The sequence below is a fragment of the Phyllostomus discolor genome, chromosome 9 (assembly GCF_004126475.2).
Source record: "Phyllostomus discolor isolate MPI-MPIP mPhyDis1 chromosome 9, mPhyDis1.pri.v3, whole genome shotgun sequence".
NCBI lineage: Eukaryota > Metazoa > Chordata > Mammalia > Chiroptera > Phyllostomidae > Phyllostomus > Phyllostomus discolor.
In genome coordinates this window covers 80960052-80986379 of record NC_040911.2, presented here as the reverse complement: position 1 = coordinate 80986379, position 26328 = coordinate 80960052, and the positions used below count along the sequence as shown (strand labels likewise).

Here is a 26328-nt window from a genome sequence, read left to right as displayed (position 1 = left end):
TGAAAGTTTAAAAATTAATAATGTGGCACAACTCAGTGACAGTTTCACCCTCCATTTCTGTGAAATTGATTAATACATATCAGCTACCGTAAGTCGTCTATCTGTGGCCCTGAGCTGGGTGGGTGTCTGAGCCATCATGGTCAAGGGTGCCCCCAAGAGGCTTCTTGGGAGGTCTCTACCGCTTGTCTGCCGCATCACCTCTGCCTCCTTATGTGTCTTCTTTGGATGGTAGCACTTAATTCCTTTACCAAAATGTGGTGTTTTGGTGGATCCCTGAGAAACAGCCTGAGATAAGGGTCAGGTGCATGTGGGAGGTGATCCCTTATCTCAGGAAGCCCTGGAAGGGGAGGCAGCCCATACAGGTGCATTATCCAGAGCAGGTAGGAAGCTTAGTGCCTCTGGGGACCCGTGCACAACAGTTACCTCTGAAAGACCTCACCTGAGGGGTAAGGGGCTCTTGGTGTTTGTCTGCCACTCCTTTTGGTTGGTGGCCATGGAGCTGGTCCCAGGGGAAATTCCCTGGGTCTTTCCGTCCCCAGAAAAAGCTCTTGGGCTGTGTGGAGCTTCGCCTGCCTGAACAGTGGTCAGACCCTAAGGGATATGGGTGGGGCATGAAACTGCTGGTAGGGAGTCTTGAATCAGCAGCTCCTAAGTCGTGGTTTAAAATGATTCCATTGGAGGAAAACCTTAGTTTACATCTTTTTCGTGATCTTCCTGTTACCTGTGAAGTGTGACTCTCTTAGCCTCTTCCTGGTTTGTCAGGGTGCACGCATCAGTTCCCTGTCCCCCCTGCCAAGCGTCAGTTGCTCTTTGGCATCCAGGAAGGACCCACCCCCACCCACTTAGGAGGCAGCACTTGGGATTGGGGTTTTGCCCTTCCAAGTCGGCAGCCAAGGCCACCAAGCGTGCTGTGCCTTTCACCACTGTCACCATTGGGATGCGTCCACCTTCTCCACAAATCACTCTCTGACCTTGGAGACTTAAAGGGACCTCAGGATGTGTATGTGGCAAACTGCACTAGTGGAAATGTCCCACAGGTTCCCAGAGGGACACCCCTGCCCTGTATAGTCTGCTCTCCTGGGCCCCTCCCCTCATTCCATGCTGGTGGTCCTGGGGGAGTGGTCCCTCGAGCTGTTACAAGAACAGGCAGGCCCCTGTGGCCTCTGTTAGAGGGCCCACGCTTGGCTGGTCTGAAACCTTCCTATCTATTTTTCAAATTGACCTGGAGGAAGAGGGTGAGACCAGCTCCCCTGGAAGCTGTGGGAAGTTGGGGCTAAGCAGGCTGGTGGCCTTGGTTCCCGTGGAGGAAACTGACGTGCAGGGAATGGCAGAGACTGAGACCCTGCCCTGGGGCCACAGGGCCCTGGCTCCATTGTTCCGGGGGCCCAGTTAGCAGTGGATGTCCTCACCCTCACGGCTTGCACCTGTTTTGTGCATTCCCAGTCTCGCCCCAGCACCTCTGGGCCAGGTTTCCACCACAACTTTTTATTTTAATCCCCACCAGAGGATATATTTAATTGATTTTAAGGGGGGGGGGCGGGAGAGGGAAACAGCAATATGAGAGAGAAACAGCAATCAGTTGCCTCCTGCATGCACCCTAACCAGGGACTGAATCTGCAGCCTAGGTGTGTGTTTTGAACCCGCAGAGTTTTGGTGTACGAGGTGGTGCTCCACCCAGCCGAGCCCCCTGGCCAGCGCTCCAGCACTTCCTCTGCTTAATTACCTCACCTCCATCGAGCCTGCCTTGGGCCTGAGACTGCTGCTCCCTTCCTTTTCATTTATTTATTTTTATTAAAAATTGTTTTCCTTTTTATTATAAAGTATATGTAGCATAAAATTGACCATTGTAACCACTATTAAGGGTGCAGTTCCGTGGCGCTAGGTACATTCACAATATTTTATCTGTTTTCATCATCTGAAACGGAAACTCTGTACCCACTAAGCAGTAACTTTCCTGTTCCCTCTTGCGCGCTGGTCTTTAGTGCCCTCATCATTCCTGTGCGTTCCTCCTTTCCTGTTCGTACTGAGCAGTTTAGGGCTCCTCTTCCATCGAACTTGGTACCAGGCCTACATTTTGATAGCTGAGCTGTGCGCACGTAAAAAAGAGAAAAAGACTGTTCTGGGGCTCCATCTTCATCAACTCAGAGCACAATTTAAAATGTTTTGAAATCACAAACTCTTATGGGACGTGATTAAATTCTCAGGCAAGACTTCTTCACTACTAATGTTTGTAAGCTGGACCATAAAGAGCTATTTCCTTCCAGAGATGAATCGTACATTCCCCCTAAGAGACTGGTATAGCTCTACTAATTTTGTTTGCTTTTTTATTTAGTGATTTTAGAGAGAAAGGGGGGCAGAGAGAGAGAAAAAAAGAAAGAAAAAAAGAAACATCGATTTGTTATTCTCCTTATTTATGCATTCATTGGTTGCTTCTTGTATGTGCCCTGACTGGAGATCAAACCTGCAACCTTGGTGTATCAGGAGGATGCTCTCACCAACTGAGCTATCCTGCCAGGGCCTGTACTAATTTTTTAACAGCTTTCTCCACCTACCCCATTCTCCGTTACATACGTTTATTTGTATGTTATTTAATATTTCTTTTCCCATCAGGTTATAACCCCCAGGAGGGTTTATATTGTGTCTCTTCTGTATTAATGCCTGGCATAGCACCTGGCACATAGGAGGTACCCAGTATAAATTGAATAAGTGAGTGAATGAATGCTTGAATGTTAGCTGGTTTATAGGAGACTGTTGGGGCCAGGGACTCTGTAACATCACCATGTAACAACTTTTTCTTTCTCCGAGGAAGCAAATAGAAACAATACACCGTGTTTGTTATCTCTCAAGGATGGCAGCCCAGGGTCACATGTCCGTTTCCCAAGTGATAAACTGCTCGTGACAGCAATGGAAGCAGTCATGTCGCACTTGCACGTTTCCTGCTGCACAGGCCCCTGTCTTCATGAGTTACGCCGGCTTGCCTTCTACACCACTACCCATGAGTGGAAGTGATCTTTCCCCTCAGTGTTCTGAAAGAGGGCAGAGTTAAGATTGGGTATTGCTACAGGCCCTAGATTTCTGCCCCTAGAAAAGCTGAGTGAAGTGACCCGAACTCTTCCCCTCTCTGAAATAGTCTCCTAAGTTTACAAAGCCAAGCAGTGGTCAGAAAGACAGACACCTTCTAGGTCCACCTCCATTATACCAGCCCTGAGGGTCCAGAAGTCTTTGAACCAACAAAGATTCTACCTTAAGCTAGAGCTGGTAGCAGAGCCTTTACAGTCTGGGTGTTGCTTGGGTGTGAGACTTGATCAGAAGTAAAATCACATTAAAGCCCTGTGACATCTCCGACTGGCATGGCTGTCGGTTGAGCGTTGTCCGGCAGAGCAAAAAGTCGCCGGTTTGATTCCTGGTCAGGAATGTGCCTGGGTTGGGGGCCTACATGTGTGAGAGGGAACCAATTGATGTTTCTGTTACACATCAATGTTTTTCTCCCTTTTTCCCTCCCTTCCCCTCTCTCTAAAAATACATAAATAAAATCTTTTTAAAAAAGCAACACACTCTGTGACAGATCTCTGGCTCATCTGATACTGTAATAGCCATGCGATGAAAACAGGAAGTTCTGGCCAAGAGAGGAGCCTTCCCAGGCTTGGAGACGCCTTCTGGTAGGTGGCTGATAAAAGTAATGAGCAGCCCTGGCTGGTGTGGTTCAGTGGATTGAGTGCTGGCCTGTATACCAACGGGTTGTCGATTCGATTCCTGGTCAGGGCATGTGCCTGGGTTGAGGACCAGCCCCCAGTTAGGGACGTGCAAGAGGTGACCAATCAATGTGATGTTTTTCTTGTACATCAATGGTTCTATTCTCCCTTTTCTCCCTCCTTTCCCCTCTCTCAAAAAAAAAAAAATGAGTAAAAATCAGTGCTTTCCTATGTCAACAGAAATAAACATAGTGAAAGACAAGATCCTATTTGATATAAAGACAAAAATATAAATACCTAGGATCAGACATAATTGGAAATACTCTGGGTCTGTACAAAGACCTGTGAACAGTACTGAGATGCTAAAACCAGTGGGTGAAAGGTGGATGAAGAATGGGATTTTTACATGGCCTCAAAGTGCCTTTCCATGAATTACTTCTTAATGAAAAACGAGGAAGTAGTAAATCTGCAGAGGAAACTGGAAGGCTTTCCCTTTACCAAGGAATCAAAGTGAGCATCCTTAGTAATAATGAGGCAAATGAACATCCTGTGCCTCCCGATGTGCAGGAGGACACACAGTCACTTCTGGCCGTCAGCAGTGCTTTACCCAACTTTGACAGGGAGAAAGCACAGGCAGACCAAACTGGGGGATTCTGGCCTGTCGGCAAACTTATGTCACCGAAAGGCCGAGGAACTGCTTCAGATTAAAGGAGATAAAGAAATAGGATGACTCAAGGCAATGTGTGATCACACAGATTTGGGGGGGAAAAAGCAGTTTATTTCACCCCATCTTGCATTTTGTGTTTCGGTTATTTTTAATATTTTCTTGTAAACATTTTATAATATTGTAGCAAAATGGGTTGTAATGTAATAATACAAAGCCAGATGTGTGGGAAGAAAATGTACAATTCTTTGATTAAAATACTTTCCCACTGACCTAAACTCTGAGTGTTTCATGGAATAAATAAATACATGTCCTATGCCAAGACAAAAATGCCTCTTCCTGAGTGAGGAAAAAATTATTATTGTTAGGGCATCGTTGGCATGGTAATAGGAGCTTGGAGCCACAGACCTCCAAGGGATCCATAGATAAAACTCAGGGATTCTGCAAACTTAGATGGGGAAGAAAATTGCATCTTTTCTAATAATCATTTATTGAAATTAACATTTCCCTTGTTTTGGAAAATGTTTGCAACTTTATGAGGTACGGTTGGCATGCAGTGAGCTGCTGTAAGGATACATAAAAGATTTTGCTGCTGCTGCTGTTTAATGAAGGAAAAGTAGCTGCCTCTCCCATCATGTTAGGATGACTCCTTAGAGTCGTCATAGGCCCAGCTGGTTGGTGAGAAATTAGACAAGCCCTGTCTCTGGAGTCCACAGTGCAAGCCTTCTGACCTTGGACCCTAATTCACCAACCTTTGAAAGTAACTCAGGCTCTCTCATCAGGTGGACAGGAAACAATCAGAAGGTTCATTCATTTGTCTCCCAAGGAGCTGAGGGAAGTTTTCATTGTTCTTCCTTCTCCTTCACTAGACAGGAAGGGTGACATGCTGCCCAGACTCCGTGTGTCTAATGACACATGCAGGGGGCATAAGAGAATTATAAAAACAAATTTAAAAGGGCTAATTACTATTGTTAGTAATTAGATTCAGGAAGATATCACATCCATAAAGCAAAGATGAGAATAAGAACAAATATTCTCAGAGAAGTTTTTACTTATGTTAAAAATTAATTAGATTTGGAAAATAAAGTAATCTAGGAAACAGGACAAAAGGAAGGGACAGAAAAGGTAAGATACAGGGAATCTTGTTGCTTTGCACAAAAAAAGAAGCAGGGTGCTTGGGAGCTGCTGGCTGGTTTTGGGAGGGGCAGGTAGAGTGGGTGCTGTGGACTAGTGTGGTAGATCGTCCTGATTTTTCCTTTGCCCTTTGTTTACACCCTTGCAATATGGCTCTGCATCACTTTCCTAGCTAAGCCCAGCCCCAAACCACCAACCCACAGAACTGACAGCTGCATACATGGCTGCTGTTACATTTTGGGGTAGCTTTCTTGTTCAACAAAAGCTAACTGATACAACTAGCTCTCTCTACCTCCCTACAGAGTGCTTTCCTATATTTTGTAGAGGCTGGAAAGAAAAAAACCCCTACGTTTCCCAGACTCCTTTGCAGCTAGAGTTATGACTATAAAATAAAGTCTGACAATTAAGTACCCCATCGAAGATTTGGGGGGTAGAGGCTGTTTTCCAGCTGCCACTTCTGCTGAGAGCAAGGACATAAAAGATGTGAGGATCTAGAGCCATTATCCACAGCCAGACTCAGCATTTCCTTATCAGCTGGATGCTGAGACAGAGCCAAGTGGAGCTGGGGGGCAGCAGTGGCCCCCTCACTTCCGACCGTGGTTATAGTGATGGGCTCTTGAATTCAGCCACTGTGTGGCAGTCTGCTGACTCCAGCTCCTCCAGCCCCCCTCACAGTTTTACAACCAACTAATTTTCTGTATCAACTTCCTGTGAAGGAAGGCCAGGTTGCTCAGTTAGTTGGAGCATCATCCCATACACCAAAAAGTTGTGGGTTGGATTCCCAGTCAGGGCACCTAGGTTGCGGGTTGGGGCATGTATGGGAGGCAATCTATTTATGTTTCTCTCTTCTCTCACACCCTTCCTCTGTCTCTCAAATTAACAAACATATCTTCCGGTAAGTATTAAAAAAAACTTCTTCCTGTGAAATGAGGACCATGTCAAGCGTTGGCGAAGAAAACTGGACTGTAGCGCCTGGAACCATCCATATACTGCTGGTGGGAGGGTAAAGTGGCACAGCCACTCTGCAGAAATGTTTGGAAGCTTCTAACAAAGCTAAACGTGCCCTACCCTATTGTGCAGCACTTTTAAAATAACTCCACAAAAGACATATATGTGGATGTTGGTAGCACTCATTCCTAATAGCTCAACCCTGGAAAAGCCCAAATATTCCATTAAAATATAGAATGAGTAAGCAAATTGTGATACATTCATATAATGGACTGCTACTCAACAATGAAAGAACAATTCCTGATACCTGCAATGACATACATAGATGTCAAAAACATGTTGAGGGAAAGATGCCAGACACAAAAGAGTCTGCATTATCTGATTCCATTTGTATTAAATTCAAGAACAGGCAAAACCAAACCATGGTGATGAAATCAGAGTAATGATTGGGGGTGGAGATAGACGAACAAGGATTACAAGGGAACTTTCCTGGGAGATGGAAACATTCCAGATCTTGATGTAGGCGCTGGTCACACAAGTATTTCTTTGGATAAATATCCAGTTGCACAGTTAAGATGGATAGATTTCCCTGTCATGCTATCCCTCTGTCCTCCCTCTCATGCCTTTCCCTTCCACCTCTTCCCCATCAGACGGATTACCTTTCTTTTTAAATCCTCATCTGAGAATTTTTTTTTATTGAGAGAGAGAGAGAGAGAAAGGGAAAGAAACATTGATGTGAGAGAAACATCCATTCGTCGCCTCCTGTATGCACCCTAACCGATCAAACCCTAAACCTTTTAATGTGCAGACGATGCTCCAACCAACCGAACCACCTGGCTGGGGCAGGTGTTGCCTTTGACTTTCTGTCTCCTCAGCTTCAAGGGCCCTTCTTCTGCCTCTGTAACCTGTTTCCTGAGCCTACACAACCCAGCGGGCTTGCTTCTACTACCTCTGAAACTTTCCAAATAAACTTTCTCTTACAGTTTGAAAAAATAAGAAACAAAAGCCTTTCATGCACAAACTACCTCCAGTGATTTGGGTTTGTGCTCTGAGCTCCAGATCCTGGGGGAGGGGCCTAGGACAACAGACAGCAGGAAGGGCTTAAAGCAAAGGGCACCAGCAGTGTGGTGGAAAGCTGGGGCCCTGGAGGGGTGTGGCTGGGAAAAGTCTGCACTGGAGGAGGTCTGTGAATTCTAGGAACTCTGATGCCTTAACTTCCGGGGCATGTTCTGCCCATGCACTCACTTCCGTTTCCCACCAACCCCCATGTACATGTCTGTCGGCAAGGAACTTATGTCAATGTTCTCAGGAATGAGTAGTAGGATGGCAGCCCCTGAGTGGCAGGTGACCAGCAACACAATGTCCTGAGGCTGATTAGGAGGCCACACTGGCCACAGGAGCGGGACAGCTCTGGAGAAGCTGGATGCAGCAGCGACTGATCCTTGAGCTGACACGCCCCAAGCCCCCTCATTCTCCTGAGACGCTGGAGAGGTAAAGGATATTCCAGAGACCCCGTCATATCCTAGATGGTGACTTGAACCATCTCATGTGGCTAGTCAAGGCAAGGGGGACTGCAGGAAGCCAGAGGAAAATAAAACACTAGAAGAAAAGACACTAGGGTATCACTAGCACTTTCTCCTGGGTGGTGACATTATGAGTCCGGACTCATAATTTTGATTTTATCAGACATGTGTTTTCCCTTATATGAATATATGGACATATACTAATTTTCTCCCAGCTTTATTGAGCATATGTTAATTTTCTTATAATAATAAAACTGACAATATGGAAGTATAAAGTAGTTTAAAGAGTAAGAGTTGGGAAACAACTTGAAATGAGGTTGTAAGGCAGGGATTATATTTTGTTTTTCAGTTCTGACAAATTCCCTGAAGGGACTCAGACATGAGAACATGCCCCTTTTTGGGGCCCTCTGGCACTATCTTTGGGCCTGACTTTGCCCTCTGGGGGAAATGTGAGCTGGTGATTGCTGAGTCATCACATGTGAGCTGTATAAGCCACAGCCTTCCTTGGAACACTGGCCTGCAGACACAGGCCACCTGTCTGGGGGTGGGCTTTCCTGGGGGCGGGCTCCGAGGCTGTCACTGGGGGAGCGGCCTGGCGTATGGATCACTCTCCGGACTCACCCTTCCACTAGTAAATGGACAATAATCAGTGAATTCTACTCAGGAAATAGGGTGGAACGCAACCAGCAGTAAAAGATAACAGAAGTAGCCAGTTGTATTTGACCCAAACACTTGCCATTTTCTATTCTTTGGTTTTAATAACAGCCATCTTTGTGGTTGATATCTGCCATAGACTGAATGCTTATGTCCGCCCACTCACATTCATATATGGAAACCTAACCCCCCAGTGTGATGGTGTTTGCAGGTGGGGTCCTTGGGGGCTGCTCAACTAGCTCATAAGGGTGAAGGTTTCAGGAACAGAATCAGTGCTCTCTTAAAGAAGACCCCAGAGAGCTCCTGCACTCCTTCCACCATGTGAGGATGCAGTGAGAAGACCGTGTCTATGATGGAGAATCGGACTTTCTACCAGACACAGAATCTGCCAGCCCCTTGACCGTAGACTGCCCAACCTCCAGAACTGAGAAATAAACTTGTTGTTTAAGCCACCCAGTCTATGGTATTTTACAGTATCCTGAATGGACTAAGATACTATCTCACAGTATGTATATGTGTGTGTGTATATATATATATATATATGTGTGTGTGTGTGTGTGTGTGTGTATAAAATATATATATTTTAATGCCCTGTGAGATCCAGCAAAAACAGGTGACAACTGCATTTGAAAGCAAGTCACCACATTCTCAATGCTCTTCCTGCAAGAATTAGAGATGAAGTCACTGGATTTGGGGTGGGTAGCAGGCAGGAGTAATTTACGAACCTTTCCACATTCCCCCTCTTGGCTAAACTAAACAAGGCATAGCTGACTTTATTACAGTTGAGTGCAGGTGTGATATTAACATTTTGTAAATGCTGAATGTTGGGAAATAGCAACAACATTACGTTGTAAAGAGATAAAATGTCATCTGAAAAGTGTTCAGGCATCTTCCTATGCTTGTTTGGGAGTACTGGCTTTGGAGACAGGTACGTATTCAGGCATTTGCACAAGATCTTGGCCAAACCTTTTAATCCTCAGGTATCTGTTTTTTTTTATGATTTTATTTATTTATTGTTAGAGAGAGGGGAAGGGAGGGAGAAAAACATTGATGTATGAGAGAAACATTGATTGGTTGCCTCTTGCACGCCCCCAACTGGGGACCTGGCCCACAACCCAGGCATGTGCCCTGACCCAGAATTGAACTGGCCAGCTTTTGGTTCACAGGGGGATGCCCAATTCACTGAGTTACATCAATCAGGGCTGTCTTTTTTAAGTTGCAGTATAAAGTATAACAATCTTAAGTGCATAGCTGATGCATTTTTACATAGACACAAGCCAATGTTCCCAAAACTCACATCAATACACACATTATGTCCATCCCCACAGAAGGCTCCCTTGTACCCATCCCTCAACATCACCAGAGGTAACAAGTAATTTAATTTCTATTTATGTAGATGAGTTTTGTCTGTTTTTGAGCCTTACCTTGTGATTGGGAACAGACAGCATGTACCTACTCTCTTTGCTTGACTTGGTTAGCCATGGTGCCCATTCATCCTGTGATAGCCATGTTGTGTGTATCAATAGTTTGTTTTTCACTGTTGTGTACTATTCCATGATGTGAGCACACCAGAGTTGTGTCTCCATTCTCCTGCTGATAGACCTTTGTGCTGTTTTTAGAATTCGCCTATTGCAAATAAGGCTGCTATGAACATTATCTATTGTGCATGTTTCTAGGTCAGTGATTTTCAGGCAGTGTGCTGCAAGAATTTCTTAAAAAGAATTTTAATAAGGGTTTTTAAGAAAAATTTTCATTTATTTTGGAGAGGGGAAGGGAGGGAGAAACATCAATATGTGGTTGCCTCTTGCATACCCTGCACTGGGGACCTGGCCCACAATTGAAGCATGTGCCCTGACAGGGAATTGAACCTGCAACGCTTTGGTTTGCAGGCTGGCACTCAGTCCACTGAGCCATACCAGCCATGGCTGCTGCATGAATTTTTAAAACATGCAATATCTGACTCCTTAGTCAGCAGAACTGACATCTTTTCTCTTAGATGGTCAAATAAAAAAAAAGATAACGGCCAAGACAACAATAGCTATGTGGTATGAATGAATCAAAATTATTGCCCTGATCTGTTTGGCTCAGTTGGTTGGGCGTTTGTCCAGCAAAGCAACGGGCTGCGGGTTTCATTCCCCTGTCAGGGCACATGTCTGGGTTAAGGGTTCAGTCCTCAGTTGGGCTGCACAGGAGAGGCAACCCCTGGAAGTTTCTCTCACATCAAAGTTTCTCTCCCTATCTTCCTCCCTCCCTTCCCCCCCTCTCTAAAAATAATAAAATAAATATCATTTTAAAATTATACCTATTTTTGTCAGATCAGCAAAAAATACATATCTTTTGGTGTGCTGCGGAACTTTCATAATTTATGTGTCCCATTATATGAAAAGGCTGACAATCGCTGTTCTAGGTGGATGCACACCCGGGAGTGGTTGCTGAGCTGGTGTATGTTTAAACCTTAGGAAGAACTGCCAGACATTTCCCCAAAACCTTAAATCTCCCTTTAAGTCAGAAAAAAAAAATAGGCCTCTACCTCGTTATTGTGAGAGATTTAATGGCCTTTAGATAGGGACTTTAAGTCTGTGTCTGGAACACAATAGGCGCTCAATAATGCTGTCTTTGGCCCCAGCACCAGTCCTCTACCCCGTCTGAGGAAGGACAAGGCAGTTGCTTGGCAAGCACCGAGGGGAGGCACCCGCGGGGGAGGGGAAGCCTTTCCGATACAGCACTCAAGGCCCGCACTTCGGGTGCAGACGAGCCAACCTCGGCGCTCATGCCCTGCATCCAGATCCGGCTTCCTCTGGCCCAGCATGCGCCCATGGCAGGCTGTTTGCGCCAGGTAAACTTTGCGAGTCACCGACGTTTATAGAGTACTGTGTGCCAGGCTCCGGGCGCCCAAGAGCGAATGACAGAAAGCCGCTCACCCCTTAAATTACTTTGCGAGACCAGGGGTCGCTTCGCGAAGCAAGCGTGGGAACCGAGCTGGCCACAGACTTTGAGGTCTGCCGCCCACTTGGCTTCCAGCCAGACCCTGGACTTCCCCTGAACGTTGCTTGCAAGGAACAAGGCAAAAAATCTCCTTTGGGTCCCAGCAAGAACTTAGGTCGGTCCGGAGCGAAGGTCCAGCGCATCCAGCACCCCCGTCCCAGGCCAAGTGCCCACCCCGGCTGTCCAGCTGCCCCGCCAGCCGCTAAGTCCCGCCCCTGCCACCTGGCCAGTGGCTCCGTCGCCTTGGCCCTGCCCCTCCCTCCTCGCAGGGAGGGTTTCTGGTTGTAGGAGGCGGTCGGTGGCTGTCCGCAGGTCGCCGGGTCGTGGCTACCCGAGGTAAGATCGCCGTCCCGAGCACTCAGTGCTTTTGAGCCCAGGGCGCACGGACGCCTTTCGGGGAGGAGGCGCGCGGAGGCAGGAGCCAAGTGGGACTCGGAGTCCGCCGGGGCGCACGGGGTGGGGGGCACGGGGGGCAGGGGAGGACACAGGGCGCGTGGGGCTCGGGGCAGCGAGGGCTCCACGCACCGCATCCAGCCAGGGGTGGGGGGCCGAGGTGGGTGCGCGGGGCATTTGTTGGGGCTATGGCGAAGGTGAGGCCGGAAGGAGACGGCTCCGGCGGCAGAGCTCCTCCCGCAGGCCCAGCGTGACCCCGGGGCGCGGCCTACTCCGGGGACACCAACCTCAGGCTGCTGCGGCAGCGCCTGGCGGTCGAGGGGTGCCGCCCTTCTCTAGGTCTTGACAGTTTTCGGCTGTGACAGCCACTCGGAGGAGCGGCCTCCCTCCCTCCGGGGTCCTGGGCCCAACCCAGAAACCCGGGAATCTAAACCGAGGCGGCAAGGCCTGGCCTCTCTGGTGCGGAAGGATATTTCTTTCTCCAGCGCGTCCGGGGCCTCGGGGCAACCAGCCCACTCCGCCGCCCAGGTTCTCTGAGACGTAAAGAGGAGCCAGGGAAACATTGGGAGAAAAACAAACCCAGAACGACGTCCTCCATACAGATGTTGTGCGGACTCGAAAACACCAGGGAGGGGCGTCAGCGACCTGATGCCGTAGAGGGCACGGTTAGAAGTTCCTTGGCCCTTTCTGAAAGACTGCCGTTTCTCACCAGAGAAGGGACTAAATGTTATGTCCTCCAAGGCACAGCCTCACGCACCAACACGCAGCAACAACGTCCCCTTCCCCCGCAGCCCCAGCTCAAGCTGTGACCTTGGCCCCTCCCTGAGCTTAAAGGCACTGGGCTGTGAGTCTAGCTGGCTGCTGCAAAGCCGATGGTGAGGTGCAGCGCGGCAGAAGTCAGTCCTAGGTTCAAACCCTGTCAGGGCCCCCGGTCAGCTGTGCAACTTGGCATCACTTCTGCTCTTATGGGATTGTGGCAAGGATTAAATGGAAGAAATTTAGGATGTGCCTGCCTATAGTGGATCCTCAATAAATGTGAAAAATATGGGCTTCCTTTCTTTTTGGTGGGATCATGCATATCATAAAGCCCTACCCCACAAACTCTGAGTCTTAAGGGCTGAGGCTGGGATGCAGAAGAATGTTATCACCTTTCACCTGGTATCTTCCTGGATGTCATGGGAGGGAAGGAGAAATGGGTCTATCAGGTACCAGAGTTGTTCTTTGCTCATCTCCTGAAGCCTCCAAGGACCCCTGCCCCACCACCCTGACCCTCTTGACCTCTGTCACGAGCACTTGCCCCACCAGGAATGTAGCACCGGTTGGTTGGTAAAACAAGTCGTGCAGTGTGCGGCCCTGTTTCCCATGTGATGAGGAACTGGTGAGCTCAGCAGCTTTGGGGCACTCTGTGCTCTGAAACACTGTCTTCTAGCGGTCTCACTCAGGCCTGCCACCCACGTCTCCACTCCAGCCTGGCCTTCTCCTTTGCCCCTTCCCTCCCTGAAAGCCCATTTGGACATCCAATAACATCTCAAGCTTCACTTGTTCAGAATGGAGCTCTGGAGCATCCCGACATTACTCCTCCCCCTGAATTCCCTGGCTGACTAAATGGCACCATCTATCCACCCTCCACCCAAGGAGTCATCCTTGATTCTTCTCTTTTCCTCACCTCCCAAGTCCACAAAACACCAGGAATGCAGCCATCTCTTGCTACCTCCATTCCAGCCATACCCATTATGTATTTGCCCCCTGCGGTGGCCTCCTGACTTGTCCATCCTGGCCCCTCCACAATCCAAGGTCCTCACAACCGTCAGAAAAGTCTTTGACACAAGTCCTCTCCCTTCCGTGCTCCAAATCCTCCATGGGCTCCCTGTTTCCCTCCAAATAAAACTCAACATCCTTTCCTATAACATGACATGTGAGTCCCTTCCAATCTCCTTGACCTTGATCTCTGCCTTTCCCCCTAGCTTTCTAAACCTGGCCCACCTGGACTTGCTTTCTATTCTTTAAACATGTCAAACTTGTTCCCACCTTAGGACTTCCTACTTGCTGTGCCCCCTGCCAGAAACACCAATCTCACAGGCAAGAATGGCTCAGCTCAAATGTGGCCAATTCCAAAAGGCTTCTCTGACTCTCCCAGTGCAAGCAGTGTGCCCTTCTGCATGGGCTCTTTCCCATTGTCCTGCTTTATTTTCTTTATAACCTTTATTACTATCCAGGATTCCTCTTTATGTACATGTTTACTGCTTTGCTATCTGCCCCACAAAATAGAATATAAATTGGATGAAGACAGAGATCTTGTCTCATTCCCTGCAGCTCTCCCCAGGGGTGAAGCAAATAAGAAACAAATGAATTGTGGTAAGTGCTGCATAAGCAACTGACAGTAATTGCTTGTATTTGAGGCACTTATAAATTTCAAGCTTATAAGGCAGAACTGTATGTCAGAACAAGCTCTCTGAACAATTTCAGGGGTGAGGATAAGACTGGTTACTTGCCCCAGGTCAACAGTGAGTTCAGGGCAGAGGAACTCAGCCTCCTATCCTAAGCACATGTATATAGCAAGTTTTAAATGGTGAAGCTGCAGTAATGCCCTGGAAAGAGCCTGATCCCGTAGACAGCAGTTTTCTGCTCTTCCACTAACTAACAAACCCCCTTCTTTTCTTAGTGCTTTATTTCCTTTACCTTTCAAGTGGGATGGATCCCATGATTATGTTGGGCTGCTGCTTCTTGTTTTCCCAGTGTACCTCAAAGGAACGGCGCCTCTAGGTGGAGCCCTCTCGCTCTCAGCGGCTTGGGGCACACACAGACCTTCCACCTGCCAGAGCCCTCTGTCACCCCAGAACCTGAACAGTGATGACGGTTGCCGAGGACAAGACTTACGAGTATATCCGCCATCATTTCCGCAATTTTTACCATATTCATGTTCTGGAGATTCTGCCTTACTTGTCTTGCCTCACAGCAAGTGACCAGGTGAGCCAGGGTGTGACAGCCAGCCAGACTGGGGGGCGAGGGCCATGGACTTCAGAGTTCCACCTAAGCCAGAGCCCACTCCTTCCTTCCTTGCTGTCTATCCCGCTCCTGCCCCTGTCCCTTTTCTGACTTTCAGAATGAAGTGTGTGGTTCAGGGTGGCCTTTCCCACTTTCCTGAGTTCCCTCTGGTGTCGTTTTGGTGTAGTGCTCAACAACGTGGCCCTTGGCTGCCTGAAATTTTCGCACTCTGGGCGCCTCACCAGCTTTATCAAAACCGTCTTTTTCTTTATCTCGTCTTTGTTCTGGCTCAGTTTAGATTCCATTCTCCTCGTGGGACCCTGTTCTGGTACGAAGCCCAGGACTCAGCTTTGAGAGTTTATGAGTACCAGACCACCCTGTCCCCCTCAGAGCCCCCTCGGGGCCCCTAGTGAAGTGGGCCAGACCTTTCCCAGCTTTCGCTGTTCTTAGATTGAACCCCCCGTTCTCTACTTCTTTTCCCACAGATGCTGGTAGCACCAGTTTGTGGCTGATTCGGGTTTGTTGGGATACCTTGTTACCTTGTTGTTTTTTAAAAATTTTATTTATTTATTTTTAGAGAGGGGGAAAAGGAAGGAGAAAGAAAGGGAGGGAAACCTTGATGTGCTAGAGGTACATTGAGAGGTCGCCTCTCTCACACCCCCAACTCGGGACCTGGCCCGCAACCCAGGCACGTGCCCTGACTGAGAATAGAACCAGCGACCTTTCGGTTTGCAGGCCGGCACTCACTCCACACCAGCCAAGGCTTGTTACCTTGTTTAACAGTAAATGTTTTCTGTGAGTTTTTTGTTCCTGCTGTCTGGTTGCTTGTTTGTATGTGGGAATTCAGGTGGATTTTAAAACTGCAGCTGCTTCATCGTCCCAGAGTCTCCCCAGTCCCTCACCTCCTCTGGTTCTTATCGTTGGCCTCCTCTCTTTTCCATTATGTCCTTCTTCATCTGCTGTTTCCTACACACCTTTTCCTCCTTGGCTAATCTAAACTTCTTTGCCTTGGAGGCTGTATAAACAAACCCCAGGCTTCTGCATCAGACCAGTGGGTGCAGATTCCTGCCGCACTGCTCTGGGGTCTTTGCTGCCTTACTTCTGCAAAGTCTGTTTCCTCATCAGCAGAGTAGGAATAATTGAATTTGGGTGAAATAAGATAATCCAGAAAAGCCCTGAGTTGGAGAGCCCAGGACACAGGAGCAGCCACTTTCTTGGTAGCTGCCTTTTAACCAGAACTCAAACCCTAGCCTTGTCCCGAGTTCTGACCCAGTTTTACGTGGCGGTCCCCCCTCTCTGCCGCTGTCCCCTCTGGGGTGGGGAAAGGGCCAGGGCCACCTGGCTTGAGCAAGGCCGTGGGCTGTGTCTTCCAGGACCTACTGCGGGCCCACTACAATCTCAAGGGGAACCGGAACACCATCTGGGAACTCTTCAACAGCCTTCAGCGGCGGAATGGCTGGGTGGAGTCCCTCATCCGGGCACTGAGGGCCTGTGAGCTGACTAGTCTCGCTGATGAAGTGGCCCACGTCTACCAGAGCAACCTACCCTGTAAGCCTCCTGCCCTGGGTCTTCTCTGGGAACTCCCATCTGTTCCCCTAGCCTCCACTCTCCCTGTCCCCTCGCTCCTGTACCTCTTCCCTTCCTCTGTCACTCCTGGGCAGTAGGCAAACCTGGGTTTAGATCTCAGCTTAGCTACTTAGTAGCTGTGTCCCTTCGGCCAAGTCCCTCGACCTGCCTGAGCCGTGGTCTTCTCCTCAGTAAAACAGGGCTAATGGGAACATCTGCCTCATGGGGCTGCAGTGGGTGCCGGGGGAGGTCAGCTCTTCTAGTGCTTTGGTGGGGCCCAGCCCTTCCTGGTGCTCAGCACACTGAGCCGCCTCTCATTTTTGTGGCTGTGATGTTTGCCTCTTGATCCTGTTCTCACTTCCTCCTGTCTCCTCTCCCTCAGTTTGCTTTCTTCCTCTGCCCTCCTCTCTCCTCTTTCCCTCCCTCTGCAGTCTCCTTTTTCTCCCTCGTGGGTTTCTTTTCCCCTCATCTCTTCCTGTCTGCTGGTTTCCCTTAGTTTTCTAAGGTTCCCCACCCCAGTTACTCCTTAGTTCCTCTAGATACTCCCAGCCAGGCCAAATGCCCCTGGGGGTTTTGTGAGGTCAGGGTCTGAGGAACCGAGCCAGGAAGAAAACGCAAGCCAGCCCTGTTTGTTTATATTTCAGACCAGAGACCACTCCTGAAGCCCTGCCTAGATTTGTAGCCTTAGGATACCCCCATTTGTCTTCGGTTGCTTTTCTGTACCTCCCATCCTGCCTCCCTCCTCTCCTTTCAAACGTGTGTCTTCATTTGTGGAGATTCACAGTGATTCCCTAAATACAAACGGCTGTGGTGGGGCCAGGGCTGAGTGGTGGGAGTTAAGGAGGAAGGACTGAGGAAGAGACAGCATCAGGTCAGGGGTCAGTTGGTGGTGACAGACACCCACGAGGAGGAGAAAGGCACTGGGTCCCAGAACGCCTGGGGACAGAGAAGCGGCGACTGCTGACCCAGTCCGGGCGGTGGGAGACCAGTGCGGCACCCTGCACTCTCCCCTTCCGTCTCACTCCACCTTTCCTTGTCCTCCCCAACCCCTGCCTCCCTCCTCCTCCGCCTCCTGCTAAATGAAGCTTGTCTCCTCTGAGGGGTGCATTCTGTGGCAGGGCAGCTCCTGGAGCTGTGGGTGTCCCAACAGCCATGGCCCTGAGGGTCGATCCAAGAGCACCCAGGCCTCTCCCGTCCCTGGGAACACCCCTGACTCCTCCCTGACATCACTGTATCTCTGTCCTCCAGTGAACCAAAGATGCCCCCCGGCCCTGTTAGAGCCGCTGTCAGCTTCTGCTGAGGCTCCAGGGCCCTCCGCGCCTGCTGTGGCCCCCAGTGCCTCCCACAACAGCTACAGAGACGAGGAGTCAAGTTACCCCATACCTGTCCAGGACACCCAGTCACCAGCATCCCTGGGAGAGGTGCGTCCTCACCATCTGCCTTCTACCCTGTGCTTTGGTGTTGCCATCTGCCTACTTCCGCTCACTCCACCTTCCAGAAGCCCTCTCCTGCACCCCACAAGTTGTGCCTAATCTCTGCTCAGAATCCAGAACCCAGGGCCCCCCTAGTGGGGATCTGCTGTAGACCAGCTCCCAGACTGCTGACCGGGGTTTCACTCTGTGGCAGCCCCAGTCTTCTCATCAACCAGCTGTGAGGTCCAAGGCTGAGGTCTTAGCAGTGGTACCTGTGAGGTGTTGAGGGGCCAGCGGCTGACCAGATGAGGGGGAGTGAGGGGCCAGAAGGTGATGGGGTAGTGGGTGGATGGTGGAGCTGTAATTATTGCCAGTAAAGTGAAGTTTTAGAAAAAGATGACTGATTCTATTGGGATATGATGAATGGGCAGTGACTGCCCAAGAGACACAAAACCGTGGACATAAAGCCCAAGAAAGGGGTCTATGCAAGGGCCTTACAGAGGGGACCTTTCTACATGGCCAGACAGATAAGAACTCCCCGGGGGGTGCTGCGTGTATGTTTTCTATGAGGTGGGTTGAAAGTCACTTGTAGACCGAGGGTCTGGCAGTGACTAAACAAGGAAGACAGTAGCTTCCTTGTTTCCTGTGCCCCGTGATGTGAGCTGAGGTCTATAGAAGCTGCCCCACAAGCATCAACTTTCCTTTACCAGCTCCTGGGAAGAGCAATTGCCTCATTCTTATTTTCCCTCTTGCAGAGTTCCAGGAAGGGCCCAGAGACACCCAGCCCTGACACTGTCCTGAGGAAGCCCAGTGGCCCCCAGGAGCCTTCCTCTGGCATGGCAGCCCTCAGTCCTCAGCCCTCCAGTGGGCTGCAGGAGCAGGACACAGTACTGGACAGTACCCACACAGAAGGTATGTGTGGGATCTGGAATTCTAGGGCCTTTCTGACCTCTAAGTGAGGGTGAGGGTTAGAGGTGTCCCTCTGGCTTCCTTGGACAAGAGGCCAGGGTGGGAATAAAGGGAGTATACCCCAGGGAGCAACCCAGTTCCTTAGAGGATGTATTGGTTAGCACTTGCTGTATAACAAACAGTCCCCCAAATTTAATAGCTTGAAGTATGCCTGTTTATTTAGTTCACGACTCTGTAGGTCAGCAGTTTGGGCTGGTTCAGATCTTGGCTGAATTCCCTCTTGTGTACACACTAGTGTACACATAAGCTCTGCCTGTGGCTGTTGTCGGGGCTCCTTGGTTCTCTTCCATGAGTCCCTCATCCTCCAGCAACAAGCTTGTTTGGTGGCACCTGGGGCACAGGCTCGAAACTGGCACAGTGTTCCTTCCGCCTCCTCCTGTGGGCCAAAGCAAGTCACGGGCCAGCCCAAAGTCAAGGAGCAGGGACACACTCCATCCTTTGATGAGAGGACTGACAAAGTCACATTGCAGAGGGTGTGGTTACAGGTATGAGAAGAAAATTAGGGTCGCTTCTGCTCTCTACCAAAGGGGCTCTATAGTGATCTGCCAGCACCTGGAAGATAGTACAGAAGGGAGAGTATAGGGCTGGGTCTGCTGTTGGCAAGTGAGCCCCTCAGGCCCAGCCCTGCCCTGCCCTGAGATGGTTCTAGCTCCCAGCAAATCACTAAAACTTCTCAGCCCCCAGAGGGAGTATAGTCTTCATCAGCCAAGGGCCTGGGTCCCCACATCAGACCTCAGTGTTCCCCTCAGGAACATGAAGCTGTCCACATTGACCTCCCCCTTCCACCCCCAGGCTGGCATCTCTCTGTACCCCTATTTCCCAAACTGTGTTCCATGTGACACTGGTGCCCGGCCAGCCCTCAGTGCCACTGGGGCAGCCACAAGGCACATGAGTAGTTAAAGGCTCAGAAAAGCCATCTTAGTGCCTAGACTTCTGTCACCTCAAAAGTCTGCCCCAAGTACCCGTTTACACCTGGCAGTGTCAGCTTGCCATGGAATATCTTTCAGGCCGTGCTACTGTGTACCTGAGAGGCAGAGGGCACTTTGATTTCAGTCATGTGTGGGCAGGTCCACGAGATTCTGTGGTGTTATGTTTGGGGCGGGGGGAACATCAGAAGGATTCCTGGCCTTTGTCAGCTGTAGGGCCTGGCATGTGCATTCTCAGAGTTCCACAGGGAATCCTGATTTAACAGCCTTGCAGACCATCACTTCCTGCTCCCTCCTGCTTCCCCCAGGGCAGGCCCTCCTCCCAGGAGTAGCTTTGTGCCCGCAGAGCCCTAGGAGAGTTGCATGCCCCAGGGGTTGTTTGGGCCACTGGGACCACATGACTGGTGTGAGCTGTTCCGCTGGAGCCACTGGAGCCATCCTGCTGCCCCTTGCCCTGATCCAGGATTGCTCCTGCTGGGGGGGGGGGGGGGGGGAGGAGAGGTGGCAGTGGAAGGAGTACCCAGGATTCCACCAGGCTAGGGAAAGGTGGAAAAGGCAGACACAGGAGGAGAGGGAGGGTCTCCCAGGCAGGAGAAGAAAAAGCAGAGTAGATAATTAATGATATTCAAGCTCCTAGGGGCTGTTGGAGAGACGGACCATTTTGTTCTTGTGGGAGAACAGACTCTGCTGTAGGTCAAGGTGTGAGGTCAGAGAAGACCAAGAATGTGCCCACAGCTCTCGGGCCTTTAGGCCTGGGAGCAGTGACCAAAGGGACTGTGGAGACTCCTCCATGGGCAGGAGGCTGGGAGGCCTTGATACCATGGAGATGGTGTGAGCTGGGGCAGAGGGGCCCTTCTCCAGACCTCTGATTCCAGCCTTCCTATGGATTTATGTTTCTCCTTTAGTTTTGCCACCTGCAGGCACGGTCTCCAGCCTGACATCATCACCTCATGGACCTGTCTCTCCGACTGTCTCCTTCCAGCCCCTGGCCCGTTCCACCCCCAGGGCAAGCCGCTTGCCTGGACCTGCAGTGTCAGCTCTGTCTACTGCCGCCCCCTCCTCCTCTGTAGGGGGTGCTGGTGTCCAGGCTGAGGCTACCATCTGCTCCAGTGGTGTCGGGGTGCCCACCAACTCTATGACCACCAGCACAGCACCCTCCAAGGTGCCTGTCCACTCAGCGTTTACCAGCACAGTGCCTTCTAACTTACCCACCCTCTCAAAGCCTCCCACTAATGTGCCCACCAGTCTACCACCATCCAAACTGCCTGTCAACACAACACGTACTGGCACAGCACCACCCAAGGTGCCTACTGGCTTGGTGCCTGACCACAGGATGCCCACAAGTCCGGTGCCCAGCAAGGTGCCTGCCAACAAAGCACCCTCCATCAGGAGCACCAACAGACCTGCAGAGGTGAGTCCTCACCCCTCCCAGCAGTGATCCAGGCCCCTTCCCTAGCCTTGTCCTTGGACCCCACCCTGTCTCCATTCTGGGCTGGTCCAGGGCCTCCTTTAAGGGTACAGGGACCACTGAGAAGTAGCCTCATCCAGACCCCACACTACTTTAGAGTCATGATAACCATTAGAGCTCTTAAGTGTAGATGCCTCCGGAGAGTCAGGCATGGTGGGCCACCCGCACTGGTCACTCACATTAATCCATTTAGATTTCACAGCTCTCTGGTAAACTTGGTAATTCCATTTTGCAGAAGAGGAAGCAGTGAGGGATAGGACGGGATGACCTGTCAGCCGAGATGCTCCATGACCCGGGTTTTACTAATGCTCCATGACCCGGGTTTTACTAACAGCAGTCCCAGCCCATCCAGCCTGGGCAGCTGCTCTGACCCAGCAGCCCTCTCATAGCTGTCCCCCCTCTCCAAGCTTGCACATACCACTCTACTGCTGCTGTCTGCCCAGAGGAACCAATCCCATGGAGCCTCTTGGGTGCATGGCCAGGCCTTTGACCCTGTGGCTGGCTATTCTGTGGCCCTGAAGCCCAGACAGAACATTGATGCACGATGAGGCCACAAACCACCAACGGCTCCCAGGGTTGGGGCTGAATTCACAGGAAGGCCAGTGAGTAGGGACCGAGTTGCTCTGGGGTCACCATTAATGCTGTTGCAGTGCCTGGGTCCCACTCGCATTGCCTGCCTTCCTGCCCTATCGGTGGGTTGGCTCCCTGAGAGACGGTGGCCTCCTAGGCACTATGGGCTGGGAATTGTGAGGTTGGGATGCTAGTTCATGCCCTGGTCTAGGAATGGGGCTGCACAACCTGGCTTGTCCCCCTGTCACCACCAGTCCCTTCTATCCTTTCTCTCTCTCTCTTTTTAACCAGGAGACACCAGTGTCTCCAATGCCCACAGGTGCCCCTGCTGGAGGCAGCTCATCGAGTGCAGACAGAAGCTCTGACAGCTGGGACTCAGGGCCAGAGCTGAGCAAACCGGGCAGACTGTCTTCCCAGGACAGCCAGCCGTTCTCCGGCTGCTCCGAGGACCTTGCCATTAGCTGCGACTCCTCGGGCCCAAAATCTAAGAATGCCCCAGAGGAGAACGAGTACAGTTCGGTGAATGGCCTGAGCATCCACGTGGCTGAAGGTCCCAGTGTTGACCTCATGGCGGGCAACCCTGGGCTGCATGCTGTCCCCCTGCACAGGGCAGAGGAGCAGGAGGAGACCCAGCTTGTTGGGACACCAGTGCCACGGGTTCCATGGGCTCCATGGGCTCCATTGCTCGGGGCGGCTGCTGCTGGGGCGCTCCTGGCCACGCTGCTGGCTGTGCTGTACCGGCGGCGCCTGCTCCAGTGAGGCCCCTCTGCCCTCCCTGCCGTGTATCTGCTCCCTTCCCCTCAGTACATTTGGCCTGAGGCACTGGAGCTGGTCCCATCCAACTTGCCCCTTTCTTGGGACTGGCAGAGGCTGGATCAGAGGGGACCCAGGCCTGCAGCTGTGTGTGGAGGCTGGGTCATTGCCAACTGAGTCCTGGGAGGCAACATTTCTGTCACAGCTGGTGCGCCCTGCAGCTCCCTTACCATCCTCAGCTTTCTGGGCCCAGGGCTGCCCCATTTCTCCAGACCTGCCACCTGGCAATCGGGGTTGTTGCCCTTGTCCTCTGGAGGAGGTGCCTCCATCCAGGCCTTATTTGGGAGGTGTCAGGTGTCGGGAGGTGTCGCTGAAGGGTGGGGGGGCGAAGGGGGAAATTGGCAACACCCAGTCCCAGCCCCACCCCCACCCCAGTCCTGCCCTGGTCCCTGGCCGCTGACAGCAGATATCCAGGAAGAGGGATCCACAAGACCTCACTCCCAGCCCCCAGCAGCCCAGCCTGAGGCCTTTGCCCCTGAGAGCACCCTAGAGAACACTAGAGCTTCTGTCCTCCACTCATGCCAGGCAAGGGTGGGGAAAAGGTCTGGAGGTTCCTGTGGATCCCTGGGAAGCCTGAGACAGCTGCTAGGCCTGAGGACACCCTCTGAAGCCCCTTTCCAGTTTCCTCACCCCCCTTTCTCCTCTTTCCCTTCCTCCTGGTCCCCATCCCCATGTGGAGTGGGGAGGGGCCCTTTGGCTAGGGGAGGGGACCTTCTGGGCAGAGCTCAGGTCAAAAGTTTGGACTTCAGCTTCACCCCTTCCTGGGCTGTATGGCCTGGGCACATGCTCTGACATCTCTGGTCTTGCCTCCCCACATGGACTGTGTCGTGGCTCATCCTTCTCTGGGTTCTAATGAGATGGAAGTGTACACGTGTGTGTCAAGTGCCTGCCTGGCCCAGAGCAGGTGGCCACTAAATGCTTCTCCCACCTCTCCCCTGCCCACCTTAGTAGAGACGACGGCAGGAGAGGCAGAGTGCCAGTTGGTAAGGGTGCAACTGCAGCGTAGGGTAGCCTGGGCCGAGTGCTGCTCTGCCTCTCATCACTGTGCTCTTGGGCAAGGTGTTAACCTCTGTGCGTCTGTTTTCTTAGCTGCGAAAGGGGGATGCATAGTAAAAAATAATAAGTAAATAAATAAGTATACATATATACACTGGGCTAATATATATATATATTTCTCTTAGTGTTGTTATGAGGATTAAGTGAGTTTATATAAATCTTAGAATGGCTCCTGGCACTCACTGACGGTGGGAAATGTGCTACTATCACTGTTCACGTTGGAGGGGCCGGAGCACTTTGCTGCACCATTAGAGGCAGATTCAGACCCCACTGCTGCCCCTCACCACCTTTATATTTGCCCCACACTTGATCCTGTGTGCTGGAGGACTGTTAGGGATTGGGGAGAAAGGCACAGCCACTGAGGCAGCCGTGCAGGGTGAGGGCTGAGATGCCCTCCAGCAGCCAAGTGGATTAGGTATCCTTGCGGGTTCTTTTCAGGCGGCCGTCACAGGACATGGGGCAGGCAAGGAGCCTCGGGAGCTGATTCCATTTCAGGGCTCTGCAAGGGACAGGGACTAGAACGCTGGAGAGCTAGGGGGCATCACTGTGGCCCACCCCAAGCTGTCAACCTGTTCTGCACTGCGTTTGGCTGCTGCGGTCCTTTGCACTGCCCCAGGGGACTCCAGCAACCTCTACCTTTAATGACCTCTACCTCTACCTCTGAACTTCTCTTCTGCCCTCACTCCAAGCCCAGTAATTTGCGCACTGAAACTAGCAGGGGTCCCTACCCAAGCTGCCTGTGCCACGCCCCGTCGCCCTTACTTTTAACCTATCCTCTGTGCTTCCCCCGCCCTCCCAGGTACCCTGGTCAGTCAGTAAACAATTCATGCACAGGCACTGGCTTTTTTGTTTTTGTTTTTTTAATTAATCTTCACCTGAGGGTATTTTTTTTCCTCATTGTTGTTAGAGAGAGAGAGTAAGGAGGAGAGAAAAACATCTGTATGAGGGAAATATTGATCAGTTGCCTTCCGCACGCACCCCGACTGGGGAGTGAACCCACAACCCAGGTATGTGCCCTGACTGGGAACCTAACCTACAACCTTTTGGAGCACAGGATGATGCTCCAACCAACTGTGCCACCAGCCAGGGCGCCCAGGTACCAGTTTTAATGCATTCCCCTCCCAGGGTATCTTTGGAAAAAAGTTTCTCAAGAAAGTAATGTGTGACCCCAAAGAATGCTGTTTAAATGGTGGAATTTCAAGCACAATGACCGGTGTGTCAGATGGCATTGGGCCTCTGGCCCCAGCCCAGCCTTTAGCCCAAGGTGAAGTGTGTCTCCCTGACAGTGTGGGAGGCATTCAGGCACTCTTCAGATTAAGCTGCCCAGAAGCCCTGCCTTGGCCTGCACTGAACAGCATCCCTATGTTGGCTGTTGTTAACCTGAGGGCCTCTAAAATGCCAACTTCAAGCCAGGTGGGGAGTTGGCCAGTGGTCAGAAGAGGGCTTGGGGCAGTTGATCAGATGTGCCGATGTCACAGCTGTGTCCTGGATGATGGAGGCCAGAACCCAAGGAAAGGAGGGAGACCCTCCATCCCCAGTGGGGATTAGAAGCACCTATACTCAGAGACTTGGGAAAGCACACTTTACCTTGCGCTAAAGGTTGGGCTGGGGCCAGAGACCCAGTGCTAAGCTACATGCGTGGGGCAGACTCACCAACAGCCAAGTACCTTCATATAAGTGCCTATCCACCTTCTGCTGAAATGACGTTTATCTCAAAGCTCAAGAGCTGTCACTGCTGCTCTCTCCCTGGAAAACACCTGTGCATCACTAAATCCAGACCAATGCCACACCCTCACCCTACTTCCCTTCTGGATGTGCTCAGGTTTAATTGCATTTAGGGAGAATTCCTAGTCAAAGATCAGGAAATTACCTTTTACCTTATAGGCCTTGTATTGTTCATAGCTTCTTTTAAGAAACTTTTTTTGTTATGGAAAATTTTCAACACACGAAAATAGAATATAAGTTACCATTTACCCTACACTTTGCTGTGTGCGCCAGGTACTGGGTTAAGCACTTTACATGCATTAACTCCTTTAACCCTCGCCATGACGTATGAAGGGGGTACCATTATGACCCAACTTACAGCTAGTCTGCAAGACTGGGAGGGAGGGAGGGGGCAATGCATGGGAAAACTCTGGACTCTGAGCCCCAGAGCTGTATGTTCTCTATGCCCATGACCCATTGCAGATTGGGTGTCTGGAGCCCAGGACCCCATTTAAAGTGAGATTTCGGCCCTTACCAGTGTGGCTCGGTTGGCTGGGTATCATCCCACAAAGCAAAGGGTCACCGGTTCCTGGCCAGGTCCCCTGAACATGCCTTGGTTGTGGGTTCAGTCCCAGTTGGGGCACATGCAGGAGGCCATCAATTGATGCTTTTCTCTCACATTGATGTTTCTGTACCTCTTTTTCTCCCTCCCTTCCTCTCTCTCTAAAAATAAAAAAAATCTTAGTTTAAAAAAGTGAGATTTTGGCCCTGGCTGGCGTAGCTCAGTGGATTGAGCACGGGCTGGGAACCAAAGTGTCCCAGGTTCGATTCCCAGTCAGGGTACATGCCTGGGTTGCAGGCCATAA

The 26328-nt window shown here is 50.8% G+C and overlaps 1 protein-coding gene across 1 annotated transcript; it reads left to right on the top strand.

Moving 5' to 3' along the window:
- Positions 1–11856: 11856 nt before the first annotated feature.
- Positions 11857–23807, top strand: MAVS (mitochondrial antiviral signaling protein). Its single transcript, XM_028525074.2, has 7 exons — positions 11857–11936; positions 14730–14960; positions 16352–16526; positions 17793–17965; positions 18712–18868; positions 20757–21262; positions 22181–23807. Exons 2-7 carry the CDS (start codon positions 14844–14846, stop codon positions 22646–22648), a joined length of 1596 nt encoding a protein of 531 aa, XP_028380875.1. The 5' UTR covers positions 11857–11936; positions 14730–14843; the 3' UTR covers positions 22649–23807.
- Positions 23808–26328: the final 2521 nt, after the last annotated feature.

What these genes read in the sequence shown, in the direction of transcription:
- MAVS (XM_028525074.2), top strand. Translation starts at nt 14,844, where the DNA reads ATGACGGTTGCCGAGGACAAGACTTACGAGTATATCCGCCATCATTTC. An exon ending in GGACAGTACCCACACAGAAG is followed by an intron (nt 18,869 to 20,756) that starts GTATGTGTGGGA and finishes TTTCTCCTTTAG; the next exon opens with TTTTGCCACCTGCAGGCACG. An exon ending in GCACCAACAGACCTGCAGAG is followed by an intron (nt 21,263 to 22,180) that starts GTGAGTCCTCAC and finishes CTTTTTAACCAG; the next exon opens with GAGACACCAGTGTCTCCAAT.